The sequence below is a fragment of the Engraulis encrasicolus genome, chromosome 2 (genome assembly GCF_034702125.1).
Source record: "Engraulis encrasicolus isolate BLACKSEA-1 chromosome 2, IST_EnEncr_1.0, whole genome shotgun sequence".
NCBI lineage: Eukaryota > Metazoa > Chordata > Actinopteri > Clupeiformes > Engraulidae > Engraulis > Engraulis encrasicolus.
In genome coordinates, this window is record NC_085858.1 from 16,385,729 (window position 1) to 16,408,228 (window position 22,500).

At 44.7% G+C, this 22,500-nt stretch overlaps 1 protein-coding gene across 3 annotated transcripts in view; it reads right to left on the reverse strand.

Annotated features, from left to right (window-relative positions):
- The window catches only part of kcnh6a (potassium voltage-gated channel, subfamily H (eag-related), member 6a), a 60,153-nt gene extending 37,855 nt beyond the window's left edge, over positions 1–22,298 (reverse strand). For all 3 annotated transcript variants that reach the window (XM_063223211.1, XM_063223219.1, XM_063223202.1), the window contains exons 1-5: positions 21,545–22,298; positions 14,022–14,252; positions 8,944–9,096; positions 8,330–8,436; positions 5,435–5,759 (exon numbers count right to left, since the gene is read on the reverse strand). In XM_063223211.1, coding sequence (XP_063079281.1) covers positions 5,435–5,759; positions 8,330–8,436; positions 8,944–9,096; positions 14,022–14,252; positions 21,545–21,620 — 892 coding nt within the window. In that variant the 5' untranslated portion in view covers positions 21,621–22,298. The remainder of the gene's footprint in view (positions 1–5,434; positions 5,760–8,329; positions 8,437–8,943; positions 9,097–14,021; positions 14,253–21,544) is intronic.
- Between the last annotated feature and the right edge of the window lie 202 nt (positions 22,299–22,500).

The window sequence follows — 22,500 nt, forward strand, 5'->3', positions numbered from 1 at the left end:
TCCTCTTTCGAGAGAATCTACTAGACTAATGCTTGAACTGGCCTTGCCCCAGGGCAGACTCCTGACATGATGTTTAGTTTAGTTTAGTTTGTGTGTGTGTGTGCTTGTGTGTGTGTGTACTCGTTATTTACTCTTTATGATTTAAAAAAAAAAAAAAAAAACTAACCCTCTTTGCAACTGCACTTGTTGTTCTGTATATCTCCTGTGCACTTTGTATTTGCTTGTGATGTTGGCTTGATTATGTCCTCTTTTGAAAGTCGCTTTGGTTATAAAGCGTCTGCCAAATGCAATGTAATGTAATGTAATGTAATGTAATTTGTTTTTTAATCGATTGCAAGAAAAATGAAAACTGCATCAAACAACCCAACACTAAAATCCCAACACCACCCAACCCCGACCAACACATCCTCAACCACCCACACGACTTCATATAACACACTTAACACGACAAAAGTAAAAAGCAAGGGTGCTAATTCCACAAGAAATATAGTTCAAGTGAGAAGCAAGGGCAGCACTCCAAGTCACTGTTTGAGTTGTGACTTAGGGATAGTGATTCAAACAGTCAATTTACCCAAAGACATTGTACACAGAAGTACACAGTAAAAAAAGGGGTGTCAATATTTCAGAGTTAACTCATATATTATAAGTCCATATAGAGCATTTAAAACACTGTGGAGAGTCAAATTAACAGTGTAGTCAAAAGTCAGTCTTCTGAACACTAAACCAAACACTTTCTGTAACAGAGTTCATTTCAACTCTAGATCCAGTCATATAAGTGGACAATTCAGTAAGTGGCTTGGCGGTAAGCAAGTGGGCTAGCAACCCCTTTGACTTCCCTGACCTGGATGAGTAAGGCTCTTCACAGACTGTTAGTCGATGGGAAAGGTCAAACCTGCACCAAGGCATGCTCCATCTTCATCCGATCTGAAATCTATTAGCTTAATGATCCCTTCAGGTTCTAACTAAGCTGCAGTGCCTGGAGATTGTTGTCAAATGTTGTCTTGTCACACCACACCACACCACCACATCAATGTTGTGATGTACTACTCAACAGATCAAAGGGGATGAGAGTGTGTGGAGTGGACAGCTTTATACTAGGACCCTGCCGTACAGAGACATATTGAGTTAAAGTTACCGGGTGATCACAACGACGGCAGCCAGATTTAGCAAGAGAACTGGACTGTGCAGCAAAAGTGATGGAGTATGCCTGTTAAAAGCAGAATGCAAGCATTCCCGACATTCCCAATGGCTGTGACGGCTGTCGCCGAACTGCATCATAGCTCATTTGCATAATATTTGCTGAAGTCCAACTACAAACTGTCCCTCAAATCGCCTCTAGTCTCCCAATTCGCTTTTGTCTCTTGTGTCGCCAGCGACTCAATACAAAGTCAATTACTTCCGGACCGTTGCTGGAGTCGCTCAAGTCACGTCTGGTCTATTCATGCCCTTAACAGTCCACCATCTTTGGAAATATGCTTAATTTACACCTCCCCTCTAGTTACATGTTGTCTTTCCATACATTCTCTAGTGATGTTATTTCATGGCATTATGTTATCGAGCCGAATGGGACCTGTTGGTACCATTCAGTTTTTGGTATCATTCAGTTCAATGATACATGCTAAGAAGTACTATAACCAGATTGAGAGGAGGGGTGGAAAAAAACAGGAGAAAGGTAAAACTCAATTATTTAACTTGAGGGTAAGTGTAAATCCTTTTCTTTTTTAAATAGTGCCTTTAACAGTCACTCATGTCATGATGAAAATTTCAATCCGAGGTGTATGGTATATCTTGGGGCGTTGATTTGATTCTAGAATAATCCCTGACTAGCATGAGAAGCGCTGCTTTTCCCTTTGACTCTGATATGAGTGGTAATCCTCTGTGTGCTATTTAGAGTGCTCCTTCAGCTATGCCTGTGCGGCCCCTAGGGACGTGATTCTGCTGAGCCTGAGGAGGAGGCTTAGAAGGCAGCATATTTGTCTGTGGCTCATATTTGTCACCCATGGGTGGGTCACCTTCACTTCAGCCTGCTTGTTATGGACTTGAAATGGTGAATTTGAGTCTGCAACAGGTGCACGCAACTATGCTATAAAAGCTATGCTATTTTTAATCTATCTACAATGACATCTAATGACATCTAATGACATCTATCTGCCTCTCCGTTTGTCTGTCCATCTGTCTATCTGTCCACATATTTGTCCTAAATCATAAACAGATCAATCTTCTATAATATGAATGCAAACAAAATCAATTTATTATTTTGATGACATGCATGCACATACAGTCAAACACGGCTATTGGTAGATAGATACAGCATTCGCTCATAAACTACAAGAACAAAGGAACAGACACTAAAACACATATTGTACAAATGCTGCTGTAGGCACATGAGTGCACACACCCACAGTGTGACGCAATAATGCACACAATACAAACAAGCATACGTGCACGCACACGCGCGTGCACACACACACACACACACACACACACACACACACACACACACACACACACACACACACACACACACACACACACACACACACACACACACACACAATGACATACAGTACACATGCACACAAATGCCAAAAAGCACACACACACACGCTCATGCGCAATTGTGCATGTTTTCCCATAAGATTGAACCGAAAGCACAACCCCATAAGTAACTTATTCTCTATTAGCCTCTAAAGCAGGGGTGTCAAACATACGGCCCGCGGGCCGCATCCGGCCCGGGGGAGGGTTCCATCCGGCCCGGATGTTAAAAAAAAAAAAAAAAAAAATTTTTTTTTTTTTTTTACTTTTTTTTTTTATTTTTTTTTTATGAAATAACCGAAATGCGCAATTACGGCCCTCGGGCCAAAATCGAGACCTGCATGACATTAACCCAATGGTCCCTCTGTTATACTGTATATACTGTATGTAGTAAAGTGCACATCACACTTCTAGTATAAATAGTGAATTTGTACTGTAACAGGCATTTCATAAAGCTCATATATTATACTGCCCTACAAAGCAAAAAGGCAGTAACTGTGCAGAGCTCAAAACTGAGTCAGTTGACTTTAAAATGATGCTGCAATCCAGTATAAGTGGTTTTTGGGATATTACTGACATGTGATAGTTTTGTTACTTAATATTACCACCCTTTTTCCAAAACAATCATTTTATTTATCTGTAGACTTTGATATATATGGCATTAAAGTTATAGTTAGTCATTTTAAACAGCAATGCAGTTACTGCCTTTTTGCTTTGGAGGGCAGTATAGACCTCATATATAGAGATAAAATGTTAATACTTCTTATTCGTATTGTATTGGTATTGGTTGTAATTAAATAATAAATATAATAGGATTTGTATTGGTTCCTATTAAGCTCAAACTGGAAACGGGATGTTAGAATGCGTGAAAATGCAGGAAATTACATACAAGAAATACAAAAATTTTATGGGGGGGAACCCCCAGACCCCCTGCCAAAATGAACGGTCCCATAGTTAATTAACTGACGGTTGCCATTGCCAATGAATGAATGAAGTCAAGGAAATTTTGCATAGGATTATCAGTATTGCATTGCTTTCTACATATTCAACACACTTAAAACGTGATAGTACTGAACACTAATCCTCTGCTTTACGTTTTTTTTTTTTTTGGCGATGATGTTAGTAATGCGGCCCGCTTGAGGTCCACATGGGTTGAATGCGGCCCCCGGACCAAAATGAGTTTGACACCCCTGCTCTAAAGGATGTCACTAAAGTACGTAACACTCAAACACACACACATACACAACTCTGAACTCACAACTCCGCACCACTGATCTAAATATAGTGATGGAGGAGGCTGTGCAGTGCATGTCAAGCTGGGTTGCCACAGTGCTCTCTCCGACACACACACACACACACACACACACACACACACACACACACACACACACACACACACACACACACACACACACACACACACACACACACACACACACACAAAGTGGAGCAGAGCAGAGCGGAGTGGAGCAGGCTTTCCCGCCGCAATGGACCCCCGTTACCATGGCATCCCACTCATCACCTCCACCAGTGGCCCCTTCCCTCTCCCTGTCTAACACCTCATCAACTTAACTGCTCAGCTCAGCTTCGCTGCAGTGACTCTGGCCATGGGGAGTAGACAGGGCCGGATTAAGATGCCCAGGGGCCCCTTGGCTACAGGGCCCCCCAGAAGGCACATTTCACAACACTCAGCACGACAGATGAAGTTTTCAATACGGCATCTTGTCGCAATTCTGCAACTTTTCACTTTTTAGCCAATCAGGGGCCCCCTGGCATGTGGGGGGTCCCTAGGCTGAAGCCATATCTAGCCTGTGCATTAATCCGGCCCCGGGAGTAGATAATGAGGAGATAACCTAGTGTTCCTCAACGGGGGGCTCTACTGCCCACCAGGGGGCGTTAGGGAGCCCTTGGGGGGGCTTTGACTTAGTTGCAAATGGGGGACATTAAATATTTTTTTTATACTAAGGGGGGAGGGGTTTGACATGCTTGTGATTAGGTCAAGGGGGCGTTTCTTCAACAAACAACAAAAAGGTTGAGAACCACTGAGACAAGCAGTAGCTCTCCTCTGTCTCCCCTCACCTCCTCATATCACTGCTCCACTTCTCCGGAGTGACTGGTGACTGTGGATAAGGATTGAACACATCACCTCAGTCATTGCTGCACTCTCCAGCTTCCTTCTGACTACTGTAACCAGGGCTCTAAATTAACTTTTTTCATCGTCAGCCAAAATGTCTAGTGGATGTTAACCTCACTAGCCAAACACACACTCACTAATGGGTCAAAGTGGCCAGTAAGTTGGTCTTTTCTACCAGCCAAACTGAGATTTTAACAGCATTTGGCCGGTTGGCGGGTGTTAATTTAGAGCCTTGACTGTAACTAACAGAGCTCACTATAAGGAGATATAATGTAGCCCTTTAACACATGCCGTTCCAGTAGAATGCCATAATAGTCACTGAAAAATCTTTACTACCATAGTACTACACCACTATGACAGTGCAGAGGGCCTTGGTTATCGCCATTCGGGTAACAGCTCATTTGTAACAGGGGCTGTGTCTTACTGGGTTGAAGTAATGTGCTTGATTTGATCCTCAAAAGCACACAAGGATGTTCCAACTGTTATTTATTCGTCTGTGTTGCAACCACATCCCGCAGTTTATTCAGAGGCCATTTTTTGCTCAACAGATCTTAATCACAGGGACACTTTTATGGACTACTGAGCTCTCGAAGACTTTGAAATGCTAACATGCTTCCCAGAAGCATTACAAACACACACACACACACACACACACACACACACACACACACACACACACACACACACACACACACACACACACACACACACACACACACACACACACACACACACCAACACCAATACACATTTAAACACACTCACTGCTGCCGGAGCGAGGCTCTCCGGTCCGGGCGCTCCAGTCGGCCCTCATGCCGTCTATGTCATCCAGCGAGGACGCCCTCCGCAGGCTGCGGACGCTCTCGTGGGAGAGGCTGCGGGGCCCCAGGGGGCCGTTGGGGTCCAGGTGCTGGTGCTGGGTGGTGAGGGGTAAGGGGGTGAGGGTGAGGCGGGACAGGGAGGAGTGGGTGGAGGAGGAGTGGGCCAGCGCCGGGGGGTCCTCCTGGATCAGGGCCTGGGTCTCCGACTGCAGGCAGCTCTCCTTGGACGGGATGCGGAACTCCTTCAGGGGGAGCTGCTCGTTGGAGGGCTGGGGTGGGACGAGGAGGGAGGGTGGGGGTGATGGAGGTGGTGTGGGGTTTGTTGGGCGGGTGTGTGTGTGTGTGTGTGTGTGTGTGTGTGTGTGTGTGTGTGTGTGTGTGTGTGTGTGTGTGTGTGTGTGTCCGTCCGTGTACGCGCATGCGTGTGTGTGAATGTGTTTAAGATGGAAATGAAGGTGTATGAATGCAGATGAAATGAAGAGGAATATCGAGTCATATGGATGAAGACACAAGCCACAAGCAGGGGTGGGGAATAAAAAATACAAGAAAACAACAGGTCAGTACCGCATATGCACCAAGTAAAAACCAGAGTCAACAAAATGATTGCAAGGAGTTCTGATAAATACCTCGGTATGGTAAATAGCCCGGATATCACTATACATTTGTAAATGAATAAAATAACAAGAAGCACGTTGGAATCATTCAGTGCACACCCCCAGTATTCAACAAGCTCCACTACGCAATCGCAATGAGAAAACCTAATGACAGATTGAATAAATGCATTTAAAACAGTCTGTTAAAAATAAGACACCCACATAAAACGTAGCCCACCACCACCTATCATGTTCCATTAGTGTCTGGTATTAGCGCTCGCCTGCTGTGGAGCCGAGCCAGAAGCCTATTTCCCCTCGTCTGATTTGCTGCTTGCATAATCGCCACTTAATTAAAGTCTGTCGAGGGGGTGCCGCCGGTGTTTGTCGCTGTCGAGATGGGCCGCTTCGTCCAGATGAGCAACCAATAGGCTGTTAAATATACAGTACGGTAGCCCCAAACCCGAACCCTAATTCTAACCCTAACCGCTAGAGATGCTATAATTGTAGTGCCGTTTTCTAAACCTTTTTTTTTTTTTTTAAAACGCCCCCTGGACCTGATCATAAGTCTCAAAACGCTGGACTTCATCATGAGCCTGCCAATGCCCCCGTGGCTATTAAAAAACAAAAAGGATAAATGTCCTCCAATGGTTAACTAAGCAACGCTCCCTCTCAGCTGTATCCTTCTCAACACCTCCCCTAGGGCTTCCCAGCACCCCATGGGGGGCTGTAGAATCCCTGTTGAGAAACACTACCAATGGCTTGGTACAGGTAGCTCATGTCGACAACGGCACCAGCAATGTGCTCTCAGGGTGCATGTAGAAACATGCCTGATAGGATTGCATGTCTGTCACCCAATACCCCAATAGCTCTTCACTGTATGGCTGGGGGGCTGAATCTGAGATGCACTGGCATATCCATCAACCTCTCACAGAAATTTCCCTTTTTTTAAGGTCTGTTATGACTTAATTATATGCGACAGCGTAAGAGTGGCAGGAAACGAATGGCCGAGAGAGATGTAGGGAAGAGTCAGCATAGGACCCAGGCCTGAATCGAACCTGGGTCGCCGGCGTAGCAGCCCAGTGCCCTACCGTTAGAGCCTCGGTACCTCACGGAATATTTTCATAACTATGGCTGTTGGAGCAGCCACAGCAGGTTACAGTACAGTGGGTGTAAGCAGCAGGGACTCCTATCATCCAATAGAGTCCTGACCAACATGCCCAAAAGACAAATGTGGAGTCAGGCATACTGTATAATTTCCCCCTTGTATCCTGTATATCTGTTGCCGATTCTGTCTAGGCTAGCAGTGACTTGTCTATTATGCCTTGCTTTTTCTAACCTGACTCTGGCCAGATGAAAGGGTTCCATCTTGGTCCACAAACATTTATCTGGAAATATACCATGGCTTAGGTCTGTAAAGGCTTGGTTTTATCTAAACATCCTTGCACATGATTGGAGAAACCACTTGTATGACAGTATTAACGAGGTACTGTAACTACTCACAGATTAGAAAGTACAGTTGAAATATTAGAATCAATGACGACGAGTGAGTCCATGCGAGCATTGTTGTCTGAAACAACATTCACGTTTCACTTATTTTTCCCTTCTCCACTATGTTTAAACTTTGACCATGTCCAATCCGAAAATACTGTGATGCTGACTGGTTGAGCCGCATGGTAGTTTGAGAGCTGTGCTCATGTGAAATGCACCCAGATCCTCACATAAGCTCACATAGCTGAGCAGAAATACACAAGGATCTGGCAAGAGATGTCATGTTATTTTTACCCAAGTTTCAATTGATTTAGGGGCGATTAACAGAGCCACTGGTGGATTTAACAGGCTTTCTATAACTGCTGTTGGAACAGGGACAGACTATTCAGATACAGCATACTGCCAGACAGTGTTTGTATTAGTGGTGGAGGAGGGATATTTGAAATTGTAAATAAATGATTCCCTAAGATTTTACACTGCTCTGAACAGATCGCTGTCGTTCTTTCTGCTGCTGTGTTAGCTCTTATTACTAACTACTAACTTCAGGGTGGGACTGTAATAATGTCACAGATTTTCTAAATAGTTATTCAGGGAAAATGTTTTCATCCTCTGTGCAACTGAATCTGAAATCCTGTTACATTTGCATTTTTTAACAAGAAAGGATAATGGCACACTTAGGCTGAAAGGCTTATTTATCCTGAGGTCTGCTTTATGGGTTGCATGCTGTGTGTGTCTACATGCATGAGTAAGTAACGCACCTGCAGGTAATCCACCACGACTCCCTCAAACTGGTCCTTAGAGAGAGAGGCCCGCCTGAGGGAGCGCAGAGACGGGAACCGCAATCGACTCATACGCCTGGTCTGAGCTGTGGACACACACATGCATGCACGCACACACGCACAGAAGCATGCATACACACACACGCACGCACATGCATGCATGCACACACACAAATACAAACACACACACACACACGCACACACACACACAAATACACAATACACACACACACACACACACACACACACACACACACACACACACACACACACACACACAAATAAACAATACACACACCCACACACACACACATTGTGTAAACAGACACGGCAAACACAGAAGACCAAACCAAAAGCAAACACACGTGCATGCACACACTCAAACAAACTTGCACACTTGCATATGAAAATGTGCACACATCTAAAAGTCACAGTCAGACCACCCAACCCCCCCACCCACCCACACACACACACACAGTCAACCCCCCCACACAGTCAACCCCCCCCACACACAGATGTGATAAACACACACACAGTAAACAACCCAGTAAGCACACACACAGCCCAAAACACACACACACACTAGCACTCACTTGTCCGTATCCATCCCTGGGTCATCTTCTGTTTGAGCCCGCCCTTCTTCTTGTGGGCGGAGTCCAGCTCCTGGAAGTTGAGGATGAACATGATGACCTGCCCCTCCTCACTCTTCACAGGCACCACGTCGATCAGACACGCCTTACAGGAACCTGCACACACACACACACACACACACACGCACACAGACACACACGCACGCACACACACACACGCACACGCACACACACGCACGCACGCACACACACACACAGGCGATTCTAGTGTCAGTGGGGGCCCCCAGCAAAAACCCAAATGAATGAACATTCAAAGCAAATCGGCGCGATTATAGTTTAAAGTTCAGCTGTTTTCCCCCATCTAGTGGCTTGGGGGCCCCAAGCGGCTGCCTGCGTAGCCTGGTGACAAGATGCGCCTCAGCACACACACACAAGAGGTTAGATGGTTACATACAGTTTACAGGCACCATGTCAATCAGACATGGCCGACAGGAATCTGCACAAAGGAAAGGAGAGGGTATACAGTTAACTGAAGTAAATGATAGAAGTCCGCAACACTGTTAATGCTCCCACTGCCCAGTGATTTATTTGCCCAACGTTTCAGACCTTCGTCCTTTTTCAAGTGCAACGGTATACAGTTAACACACATTGAAAAATGACTTTAAAATGAGCAAACAAAACTGCATCTCTTTCTCTCACTCTCTCACATACGGATATCTGTGCAAACATTAAAGATCTCTGCAAAACTTTAGTGGTGTGTGTGTGTGTGTGTGTGTGTGTGTGTGTGTGAGAGAGAGAGAGAGAGAGAGAGAGAGAGAGAGAGAGAGAGAGAGACAGAGAGACAGTGAGACAAACAGAGAGAGAGAGACTGTGTGTGTGTGTGTGTGTGTGTGTGTGTGTGTGTGTGTGTGTGTGTGTGTGTGTGTGTGTGTGTGTGTGTGTGTGTGTGTGTGTGTGTGTGTGTGTGTCACTGTACACTAAAAAAGTAAGCAGGTGTTGAACAGTGGTGACAGAGTACAGTGATAACATTTCCATGACACTGTGCACCTGGAGTCTCCTTCCTCTAACGGTAAAGAGAGGCATTCGGATGGAAAGATAATAAAGACACACAGACAGAGAGAGAGAGAGACAGAGAGAGAGAGAGAGAGAGAGAGAGAGAGAGAGAGAGAGAGAGAGAGAGCGGGAGAGTTAAACAGAGAGAGGGATTGAGAGATAAAGACTATGGCTTAGAGAGAAAAGAGATAAGGCGAAAGTAATGTAGAAAAATATCTGGCTGCGCGTTCTGCATGAAAGGTATGTGTTAAGGCTGTGTGTGCGAGTGTGTTTGTGTTTCTGCATTCGGCATATGGCTGTGTGCAAAAATAGCCAGCGCACATTGTGACTAAGCATACAGACAGTACACAGACACCAAAAATACACAGTTAGACATTAGCATATGGGGACACACACCCTTTTCGCAAGCATGTAACACTGTGCGGATTACTGTACAATTGCACGTGCACACACACATACAAACACACGCACGCATACAGACACAGACACAGACACAGACACACACACACACTGAGGTATGAATGATGATGTGCTATGACCCAACCCTCGCTCCGGTGTCTTGATTGCAAGAGGAAAGTTGTGGGTGTGAGGAAGAACAGTAATCCCATCTGTAACAATCTGTTTACCTAACAGTGTAAACACACACTAACACACACACTCTCTCACACACACACACACACACACACACACACACACACACACACACACACACACACACACACACACACACACACACACTTCCACACACACACACCCATAGAGAGTGACACACACACACACGCACGCGCGCACACACACACACACACACACACACACACACACACACACACACACACACACACACACACACACACACACACACACACACTTCCACACACACACACCCATAGAGAGTGACACACACACACACGCACGCGCGCACACACACACACACACACACACACACACACACACACACACACACACACACACACACACACACACACACACACACACACACACTAAACAGCCCTACAGTATGACCACAGCTGTGCTAATGCACTATTCCCTATCTGGGCCTCTACTGAACGATGACAGTGTGCCTTGGTCAGTATAGCAAGAGCAATGCCAGGTCCCCTTGGCACCAATAGCTAATAATATCCCATGACAACATTATATAACAGTCGAGCGTAACGATTTATGTTAAATAACATACACGTATGTGGGACAGTGGGGCGGGTCACTATAGGTTAACAGGTTTGGTTAATTGATGCTAATCACCAAACCCATGGGTTGGGTCAGAGGCTGACTCCCTGCTAGAATTTTGATGCAGATGGGATCACTGCCAATGGATCCCATTGACTTTAAATGGGATGGACGCAAAACGAATTCTGGGACCATGAATTCAGTCCGCTCCGTTGCCTCCATTCAGAATTTTGACATTTTCAGGCTGCGACAGACCCATTAGACCCATTCGACAGACCGCGTTTGCACATTAGAAGACAACCCTCATTCCGTCAGACACGTCCACCGTCTTCCCTTGATGGATGATGGATGAACTAAGGGTGATGGTGATTGTGCTGGTTTTATAATCAAAAAGCAGTTAGGGCGTCAGACTTGTAGCCCAAAGGTTGCCCGTCCGACTCTTGACACGCCAGTGCGGAGGGAGCAATTAATCAGTGCTCTCCCCCATCCTCCTCCATGACTGAGATTCCCTGAGCATGGTACTGTCCCGTCACACTGCTCTCTTGGGGCACCATTAGGGGCTGCCCCCTTGCACAGGTGAGGCGTAAATGCTATTTCGTTGTGTGCAGTGTGCACTTCTGTGCTATGAAAAGCGGTGTAACAATGACAATGGGAGTTGGAGTTTCCAAGTTGGGCTTTCAAAAGGTTGCAGGTTTTAATCTCCCCCTGACCAATATGGCTGAAGTGCCCTAGGGCAAGGCACCTCACCCCAACTTTGCTTATGGGACTGTAACCAATACCCTGTAATACACGTACATTGTTTTGGATAAAAACGTCAGCTTAGTGTAATGTAATGTAATGTAATGTAATGATGTTCACAGAAGAGGCGCAAAATGGAAAGGGAGTTTGTTTCCTCAAGTAATGAGAGATAGTTTCATAGGCTCTTGGCAAAGCTGGGGTGCATTTCTCAAAGCCATCGTTGCTAACTATGTTAGCTACTTTCTTGTTTACAATGCACTTTCCCATTGGCAAAACAACCCAAGCTGCTAACTGGCTAACAACTACGCTTTTGAGAAACTCACTCCTGAGCACTCACAGAACTTCCTGATTTTAAACTGTCTTTGGTTTTTGCCCTTTTGGTTTGCACAATAATGGAGTGTTGTAACCCCTACTCACTCTACACATTCGTTGAAGCTTAGATGTGATACTTTTCTGTGTGTGTGTGTGTGTGTGTGTGTGTGTGTGCGCGTGTGTGTGTGTGTGTGTGTGTGTGTGTGTGTGTGTGTGTGTGTGTGTGCGCGTGTGTGTGTGTGTGTGTGTGCGTCTGTATGTGGGCATGTGCCTACATATGGGTATGTCTGTGCATTTGACTGCAAGTGTGTCTGGGTTGCCCGTGTGTGTGTGCGCATGTGTGTGTGTGCGCATGTATCCTATCCGTGTGTGTGTGGTTGTTTCCGTAAGACTTGCTGAGCAAGTAACAGACTTGATGAGTGGCCCCTCCCTCTGTACCAAGAGCTTCTCTGGCCTGACATCTGATGAGGCCACATCCCTTTCTTCCTTTGACTTCCCCCATCCCTTCAAGGGCAGGCTGCAATTAGGCTAACTGTTATCATAATATGTTAATGTCATACCACACGACCAATTACTGCTATGATTAATAATATCCCTTTACATCTTGTGTCTTTCACTTGGATGACAGTTCTAGTTTGAAACTTAAAAATAAAATTCTGACAAAATATCCATTAGTACCCACATTTTGAGGGGTTGCTTGTTTAGCTTGTTTAATTTTTCCTTTGCTTATGTGTTAATTACTACTAGGTTTCCCTGTGAGAGTAAAATCTACTATGATGATGCTGCTAACATTAATGACTTGTATCTTCTAAAAAAAAAAATGGGCAGCAGTACCATATTCTTTGGAGCAATGGCATACATACATGTATGTTTTTGTATCATTTAATCATGGATCACCAATCATCAATGCATGGACCCATTCATCAAGAACCCTATAAGCACCTTGATTTTCAAGTGCAAAGCAGTTTGATGAGGAGAATTCTGCTTGAAATGATTTGTCTCTTAATCTTGCCCCCCTAAAGTCCTGGTCACCTTGGAAACCAGCTCCACAGCCTTCAGTTCAATTCTTTGAGCATGACACAATATGTGCATGGTGGCTCTAGAAATGTTCATGGGTGAAGATTACGGTTTACTGCAGGTTGCAGGATATTCAGAAGTCGTTCACCTAGGTGTGGGGTGGCGATGTGGTTAAAACACACACTTTGGTCAACTTGCGGTGAGTCACAACTGCCACCTGCCAACTGCCACATGTGTGTGTGTGGCAGAGAGTGTGTGTGTGTGTGTGTGTGTGTGTGTGTGTGTGTGTGTGTGTGTGTGTGTGTGTGTGTGTGTGTGTGTGTGTGTGTGTGTGTGTGTGTGTGTGTGTGTCTGTGTGTGTGTGTGTGCACTGTGCAATACACTTTTTACTAGGCTGTGACGTTGTGACGATTGAGAAATCCTCTCCCCTATTATGCTCAGTGCACTGCGTCATGATTACTTTACCTTTTTGTCTTTATGTGCCTTAAAAGGATTTATGTTCTTTGCTGCTATTACTATTATGTTTTTGCACAATCTCTGATGCGCATGCACACACACACATACACACACACACACACACACACACACACACACACATACACACACACACACACACGTATGGGCAGACACAAACTACTCTATCTCACTCATTCAGTTTCACGTCACACGTCACTCTCTCTCTCTCTCTCTCTCTCTCTCTCTCTCTCTCTCTCTCTCTCTCTCTCTCCTCCCCATCTCCTCCACCTGGTCTCCTTGCGTACTGTACTGTACTGTACCTTCTTTTGCGTAGTACAGGATCTCCACCTTCTGTTCCTCGTTGCCCAGGACGGCCTGTGCCAGCTGTGCCAGGGCGCTCTTCATGGTGCCCGGCCCCACCAGGAAGGGGCAGGTGCAGGGCTGCTGCATGATCTCCGCCCGCGAGAAGCCAAACATCTGGCAGAAGCCCTCGTTACAGTAGATGATGCCACAGTTCTGCATCTGGGCATTGGCGATCAGGAACTTCCGGTCTGGATGAAGCGGGTGGGGAGCAGAGATAGATAGAGAGAGAGGGATGAGGAGAGAGTTGATGAGATGGAGATTGATAGACTGAGAGACAAGATGAATTTACAGGTGGTCCCATCCAGTAAAAGGTGTATGTATATAATTATGCAAAAACATGATCCCCAACATCCACTGTACACAGATTGACCTACAGTAATCATAAATGCACACATTGGCAAGGAAGATTTAGAAAAAAAAAATCTTTTCAAAATCTAACAAAAATATTTGCGAAACTGTAACATTATTCGTTTGATTTACCCAACATATCCACTGCACTGGCCATCTTTTAAAACCTTCAATGCATTTACCGTACAAAATTCTGTCATACAATGGCGTACATCTAACTTTTATGCAGAGATTCCTACTATTTTAGCCTGGTGAACCAGCTCCACCCGCTGGACGGCAAAATATTTCGTCTTCGGGTGGGTCTGGCCTCGCATAATGATTCAATGAAGCCAGAATGCCATGAATCTGGCAAACCAATTACAACGCAAAGATGTGTTTTGAATCAAAGTGGGCAGGGTTTTGAGGGAAGGTTGTTCTCATCAACAATCTTCGGATGTATTATGCATCGAGGCCAGACTAAATTAGACATCCACATTTAGTCTGGTTTATCAGGCTACTACTATTTGCTTTTTATGCAGACTACATTAGTGCCATGTGGGGAGATGGCGACTTTAGAGGCACATCATGCACTATTCTTTATCTATCAGATGCTCTCAATAGCTGAATGCGATAAAAATGTCTTGAATACAACACCAGGAGGAGTAGATGGGGACAACGGACATAAACAAATCAAACAAACAGTAGGCAAATGGATGTTATTGCGTTGGTCCTTGTTATGATTTTGTTGTAACCAGAATGGTAATGACCAAGTCGTAATGTATTACTAAAGGCCCTGAGTAATGTCGTAATAGTGTAGTTCTATGGTAGTAAAATATTTTCAACGACTACAGCAGGACTCTAAATTAACTTTTTTCATCATTAGCCAAAATGGCTTCACTAATGGGTCAGTCAGTGACTGGTAAGTTGGTCTTTTCTACCAGCCAAACTGAAATATCACCAGCATTTGACTGGTTGGCTGGTGTTCATGTAGAGCCCTGATAACAGTGCTCCACTGGTTGAACAGCGTGCATTATGTGGCTAACAGGCCCCATGATGAGGCCAGGCCCCTGCAGTGAGACAGTAAGCCAGGGGTGGGTGGCCGCCCGGCTGGCTTCCTCTCTGAAAGGCTCTGTTTAGACCTCGCTGCTGCCCACACACCGAAACCATGAATATCACTCAGGCTAGCTCACAATTAGACAGACAGCAGGAGACGAGGCTTTAATTCCTGCCCTTCAGGGAGCAGGCTGTCTAATGCACGTCTTACACACACACACACACACACACACACACACACACACACACACACACACACACACACACACACACACACACACACACACACACACACACACAAAGACATGTACACACACGCAAAAACTCACAGGTGCACAATTTGACATATGCATGCTGGCCCTCATTCACACATACACAGACACACAGACACACACACACACACACACACACACACACACACACACACACATACACAGACACACAGACACACACACGCACGCACGCACACAAATCCACCCACATGTCCACTGCCAGTGTGCATCTATTGTCAGTCTCCCTGACACTGTGCTGTAGGGAGTCAGTGATTTAGCCACAGGGTCCCCATCAGACTTCCGATCCAGGCCTGAATTTCCATTCTATTTCTGGTGGCAACCCTCAGCAGCATGCCAGACCTCAGTCCGTACGGTCCGCCCCTCTAATCGCTCCCCACTGCAACACGGCTGAAGGAGATCTGTTCTGGGTTGAACTAGATTTAGTGGTGTCACAAGTCCCGTGTTTCATATCATTAACCACAATTCAAGACTTTGACACAAAACAGTGCTTACTCTCTGACTGCCCTTTTTCTATACATCTCTGCCTGTCTGTCATCTGCCTACCCCTCTCTTTCTTCTCTGTCTGTCTGTCTGTCTCTCTCTCTCATTGACTCATTTTGTTTGTCTCTCTTTTTGAATGTGCCAGATGCCCATGACGTATCTTGTGTTGACAATCCTTCTAACCTTTTATGCCTCCCCTGCCCACCACACCACTAGTTGTGCGCATTATTTTCTGCCAAAGATCTTATTGTGCGTCTTAACAAAACACTCTATTCACTATGTAGTTCTCTATATGGCATATCACTTACATTGTTTTGAGGAAATGAGGTGAACGAATGTACGAAGTGAACCGTTTCGGAATCAGTCTTACGTTCTCCTTCAACCCTCTCTGGTATTCCTTTCCCTTCCTTATCCGCTTTCCAGTTTTGGTTTGTGCTGCGAGATGAGATGAGGTAATGCTGCTGTGCAGTGTGTGAACGGCTGATTCTGGGCTCTAGTGCCAGACGCCATTAGTGCAGCCTGCGATGGCAATCCTAAAGCTTTATATGGTTGCTAAGCAGCCCCAGAATCCGTCGTATGGTACGGAGCGGAGAGCAGAGGGCACTCAGGGCAGGGTCGAAATCCACACAAAACACCAATGTGCACATGCTCAAACAAGAACACAGAGACATGCCAAACATAAGCACATACAGTACACACTCCCACACACAGCCATGTACATGTACGCACGCGCGCGCACACACACACACACACACAAACACACACACACACACACACACACACACACACACACACACACACACACACACACACAGACAGATGCCAAACATAAGCATGTACACACTCCCATACACAGACATGTACACACACACAGAGAGAGAGAGAGAGAGAGAGAGAGAGAGAGAGAGAGAGAGAGAGAGAGAGAGAGAGAGAGAGAGAGAGAGAGAGAGAGAGAGAGAGAGAGAAAGAGAGCAATTTCCCCATGGAGATGAAAGCAGGTGGTAGTATGCTGCATTAGCAGACTATGGTCTGCAAAGAGCCATTTCACTTTTGTCAGCCTCTGAGGACATTAAAATCCATTTTCATCTTTCATCAGACCTTCACTGATGGCCACTGATGTGCAGCACTAACACCAACCCAGGTACAGGGGATAACACGTAGCAGCAATATGATTTTGTATTACTACTTCATTTGTGTGTTTTCTCAAAATAGTCTGCAAAGATAATACATGTTACTTGCAGTACACTACATACTGATCAGTGTTACCACCGACCCTTCCCACAGATGGGTCATTTTCTATTTAAAAAAAAATCTGCATCCAAGCAGTTCCTGAGTGAAGTCTAGACGCCTTAAGTTTAGGACATCTCTAATGATTCTCAAGAAGTCGGTTTGATATTTCCATTAGCAATGTGGGTATTAGTAAAAACCTTCTATTAACAAGCGCCGTTACTGGCAATTAGACGTGCCCTTTTCAAAAGATCTGGAACAGATACCAAATTGGAAAGGGATATTTTTAACACCACTACCCCTGTGGTCTACGATGCTGTAGGTGTCCTTCCCACAAAGAGAGAGAGGGGGGGGTCAGTCACAGTGTGTGTGTGTGTGTGTGTGTGTGTGTGTGTGTGTGTGTGTGTGTGTGTGTGTGTGTGTGTGTGTGTGTGTGTGTGCGTGTGCGTGTGTGTGTTTGTGAGAAAGAGAGAGAAGGGCAAGAGAGTGAGTGGGAGAAAAAGAGGACAGGAGATAGAAAAGCAGGGAAGGGATTGGATGACAGATCCCTTATACCGATACCGAATACATAAAATGAATGAGGGAATGGTTGCGTGGGAGGCAGGCAGGCGACCAGTGCCTTCCCCTGGGGGTCTGCAGGCTGTGTCATCTACTGGGATGAAAGACCCAGCCAGCCTGCCTGAGGGACACCAGCCTGTGTCACAACTACACAATGAAAACCATAGTAGTGTTAATTCTTAGTGTTCATAGAGTTAACACGTAGAGAGTACACTGGAACAAAATACTGGAACCAGAAGATGTTAAATCCACTCTATTAAGTGTTGAAGTAACACTACATTTTTTGAGGATATGAAGAGCACAGCCTGCCTTAGGAGCATGAGCTTGTGTCAGGGCCAGCGTTGGTTAATTTGGCAGTAGAACGCACAGTTTCATTGAGCAGCACAGTTGCAATGCCTACTCTGGCCACCATCCTACACAGTGCACCATTAAGTGTTGAACTAACACTACATTTCTATTGTGTATGGACATGAAAGGCCCAGCCTGTCTGAAGAGCATGAGCTTGTGTCAGGGCCAGGCGATGGTGTCCACCACCACACAGCATGGCCCACACACACACACAGCTCTTAGCCGGCCATCACCATACAAGGACATGTCCTGACGTTTCTGGCTGCAACCCTCCTCTATCTGAGTTGAAGGTGATACTCTCCGCTCAAGACTTCAAGAGCTTCAGGGGGAAAGTCCCAGCAATGTGTCCTTCAGTCCACCAAGCTGCCGTAGTGTCACTGACATTGACACAATGAGTTCACTTTACACTGTAAAACACTGCAAGCCAGTTAAACGTAAAAAAAGTAAGTTCCCCTGCTGCCTTAAGTTTTCAAGTTAGCTCAACTTGAAAGTATACATATAATGTAATGGGGACCCATTTCTGCGCCCCTTCTGACCCAGGACAACTTGCCTGTTTGTCCACCTCTGGCAGCTTCCCTGCACGGAGTATGCGCATATTTTTAACCTGTTAAGACACAGCGTTATAAATTTGTTACAACTAGAATGGCAATGACCAAGTCCATTATTAAAGGCCTTATGCTATGCCATAGCAGTGTAGTACCATGGTAGTTAACTTTCCAATGACTGTTACAGCGTGCCACTAGTGGTTCAGCGTGCATTATGGTGCTACAAAATGATATATTTTTTTTAACCGTTTGCATAATTTGATCTCCTTTGCACGGCATGTGGGTTTAAAAATATCACCACTGTGATAGCCATGTGTCAGAAAATTCAAAAACTAAAAATAACCGCTAAAGGGAGCTAGACTTGAGTGTAAACAAAAGGTCTGAATGGAATCGTTTCCAAAAATATCCACATATGTGTAAACAGGGTCTTAGTCTGAAGAGCTTCTGTCCTGCAAGAGATGAGTAGTGGGCTACAAAGGCAAAGAGCAGTAACTAAATTGAGTTTAGACTGAAAACTGTCTTTATAACCTTTATAGCTCCTTTATCTTCTGACAGAGTTTAATGGTCTAAATGTGTCCCATTTAAGAGATATTGATTTGTACATTTTGCAGTATCTACAATATCCAACCTAATACCAATACTTTGAGGGCCTTTTTCTCAGGTTCAATGCAGGCGTAGTTAGGCCTACTACACTTTGCCTTTGTAGGGCAGAGTAGTGGGCTTGAGTACTCAGCTCGTACAGAGCTCCACGACAGGCTCTCTTTTTATTACGCTGGCTGCGCTTTAGACCACTAATGAAATACTCTCACCGAGAGGAAGCCTTCCACTAATACTAAGAGTAAAGGGTTTTTTCTCTTTTCTTTGTTCTTCTTCAGTGGTTTTTCTTTAATCATTTCACCCATGAAAATCAGCTCAGCTGCCCCATCCTGTGCACACTGTGGTCTTGATTACACCCTTTTGTTATTTTGAATATTTTCCAAATGCAAATAAGCTTACAACTTCATGCAAAAATGTCGATTACAATCAACCATTATTGCATCCAGAAAACAATCAATATAATAAAGAGAACATTTTTGTCAAGATGCGCAAATGGGTTTTACCCCTTTGCACAGAACCTCTTCTAGAAATGTATTGTCACCAAAATTGTAATGGCCAATAATTAATCTCTTACATAAAGACTCTCAATGTCATGACAATGTTGTTGTGATATAGTTCAGTCTTTTCAGCAAACTATGAATGGGTCCGGCAGGCACATCTGCACAGAGAGGCTACCCACCAGATGTTCCACTAGATGTTCTGACATGGGTATATGTTTTTTTGTGATGTTTGCGCATTATAGGGTAGTACCTTAGTGATTCATATCTTATCTATATCTGCCACGTGACTGATACAGCTGACAACAAAAAGATGAGAGACAAACCCTCCAAGCCTCCAAGTGTGGAGTCGGTGCATATAAGGAAAAACTCAGTGACAGTTCCCCAGCTGCATGTAGGTAGGCATTGTGATATGATATCAATGTGTTGTACAGGTAGAGTATTTGTCTCCAAATTCATCCACAGAGTAATTATGTAGCATAATGTGTTAAACATGTGAAAATGATTCATATTGGAATCGGTGTGAACTATTGTATATGCTATACTGGATGCAAAAAGGGAAGGGTTAAAAACATCAGTTTTATTTGTTTCAATTATAGATAGTGTGTGAATGATGATGTGTGAATTGTGTGTTCATCTGCATAATGAACAAATTGTGAAAATTTTCACATGTGCTAAATGCATTTTTTTTACATGCACTGTAATGCAAGGTTTTCAAATAGGCTAAATGTAGAACTAGGCCCAAAGCCACAGTTTCCTCATTAGGATTTGGGCCATAGTAGGCTACACGAAGACAGATTCTACCATCACAAAATAACAGACGCAGCGTATTCTCTCATTCATACACCAACCCGCAAACCACTGTGAGGTAACGTCTATGCAAATTATGCCGGGAATCCGCCAACTGACTCCTTAACATGTGCACTGTACTGGCCTACACATGACGCTCAGGTACGCGCCATATCCTGTTGAAGCTCTTCAAGAATGTTCATTAAACATGTTGAATGCTGTGCAGTGCCTACAGTATTTTCGGTGCATAGATGTTGGCGGGCCACCTGTAGCCTATGCCAACATACTCACCTGAATAAGACAAAAGACCAAAAGGTGGAATGACAAGGAATATGATATTTTGCCTTCTCACTACATGTGTACGTCTCTGGCATTTTAAATTAGAACTACGCATAACACGCAAACCACACTTGATAGCGACACCACCAGCAACACGTGGACTAGTGCGCATTAATGACATACATGACATGACATGTACCGTTTTTCGACTTTTTTGTTCGTTTTCTAATGTTTTAAGCCAAGGATAAAACCGCGTGGGTTTGTTTCAGAAGGGAAGAGAAAGAAAGAGACGCACGTGGTAGCTCCAGTTTAGAATACTTAGGTAGTTCACAGATGATGGTGTGGCAAATAGGTGTAGGACTAGTTCGTTTCTCCTTGAGATAATTTTAATTATTTGTCTGTCCATAAAAAGCTCACCTGTCATTACAAAAAAACCCAAAATGGATTACTTTCACATCTCAAATGAAATGCAGAATTATGAACTTACTTTGTCCGTCGAACTTGCGGATAATAGTGTCCAGGTAGGTGTTCTGGAGACCAACATGACCTCGTCTCACAGGCATTTTGTCGCCGAGTAGTGACTTGGTAAACGGGAACTCCTTGCCAACAGCGTCAAACACATTCAGTTCTTCCCTTTCACTTTACATTCAAGCGACCACGAATAGCTGAAAACGAGCAGCACGTCGCATTAGTAATTAGTGCGGACATGGAACGAGTGGATAATTAAAGCAGCATTTGTTGACAACAGGCGCCAGAGCTACATTTCACAGCCCCAGCAAGGATTGGTTGCCAGGGCGATCTTAATGCTGCGCCTAAAAGCAGCCAGGGAGAAAACTGATGTCGCGTAGCAAAAGCTTGTCAGAAGTCTGTCCGCCACAGCATCTTTTCGTAAAGAACCTCAACTAGACATTAAGTTGCACGCAAATAGAAAATGGAGAACTTTTACGCAGCAAGAACCGCGCGCGCTCAGATGTATGGCAGGATACATTACTTTCAGAATCTTGTCGACGACGTCCAGTCTAAATGAAGACCTCTAACTACTTGGTAATCGTAAAATTATAACATAAGATAATGTGGTAGTCGTTGTCAGTATTAAACAATATAATATAGCCTAATTGATTAAGATTAACGGTCAGTGCTATTAGTCGCTCGTCTTCCCAGTTGACTTCTTTCTCTTGCTGCTTTAGAATGACAGGTTTTGTGGCGCGTGGAAGGGATGAGACGTCACTAGACGCAGTGGCTGCCACTTTTGACAGAGTGCAGAGACACGCTCATCGCCATCCTTCACATCACATCGCAACACCCAAATCTCAAAATAGACTCCCTCTCTCACACTCACTCACTCACTCACTTAGACTCTCACCCCTTCTTTCTTTCTCTTCCTCATGTGCAACCACGTGTATTAAACTCGTTGTCAGTACCCTTTTGTCATGAAACACCTTT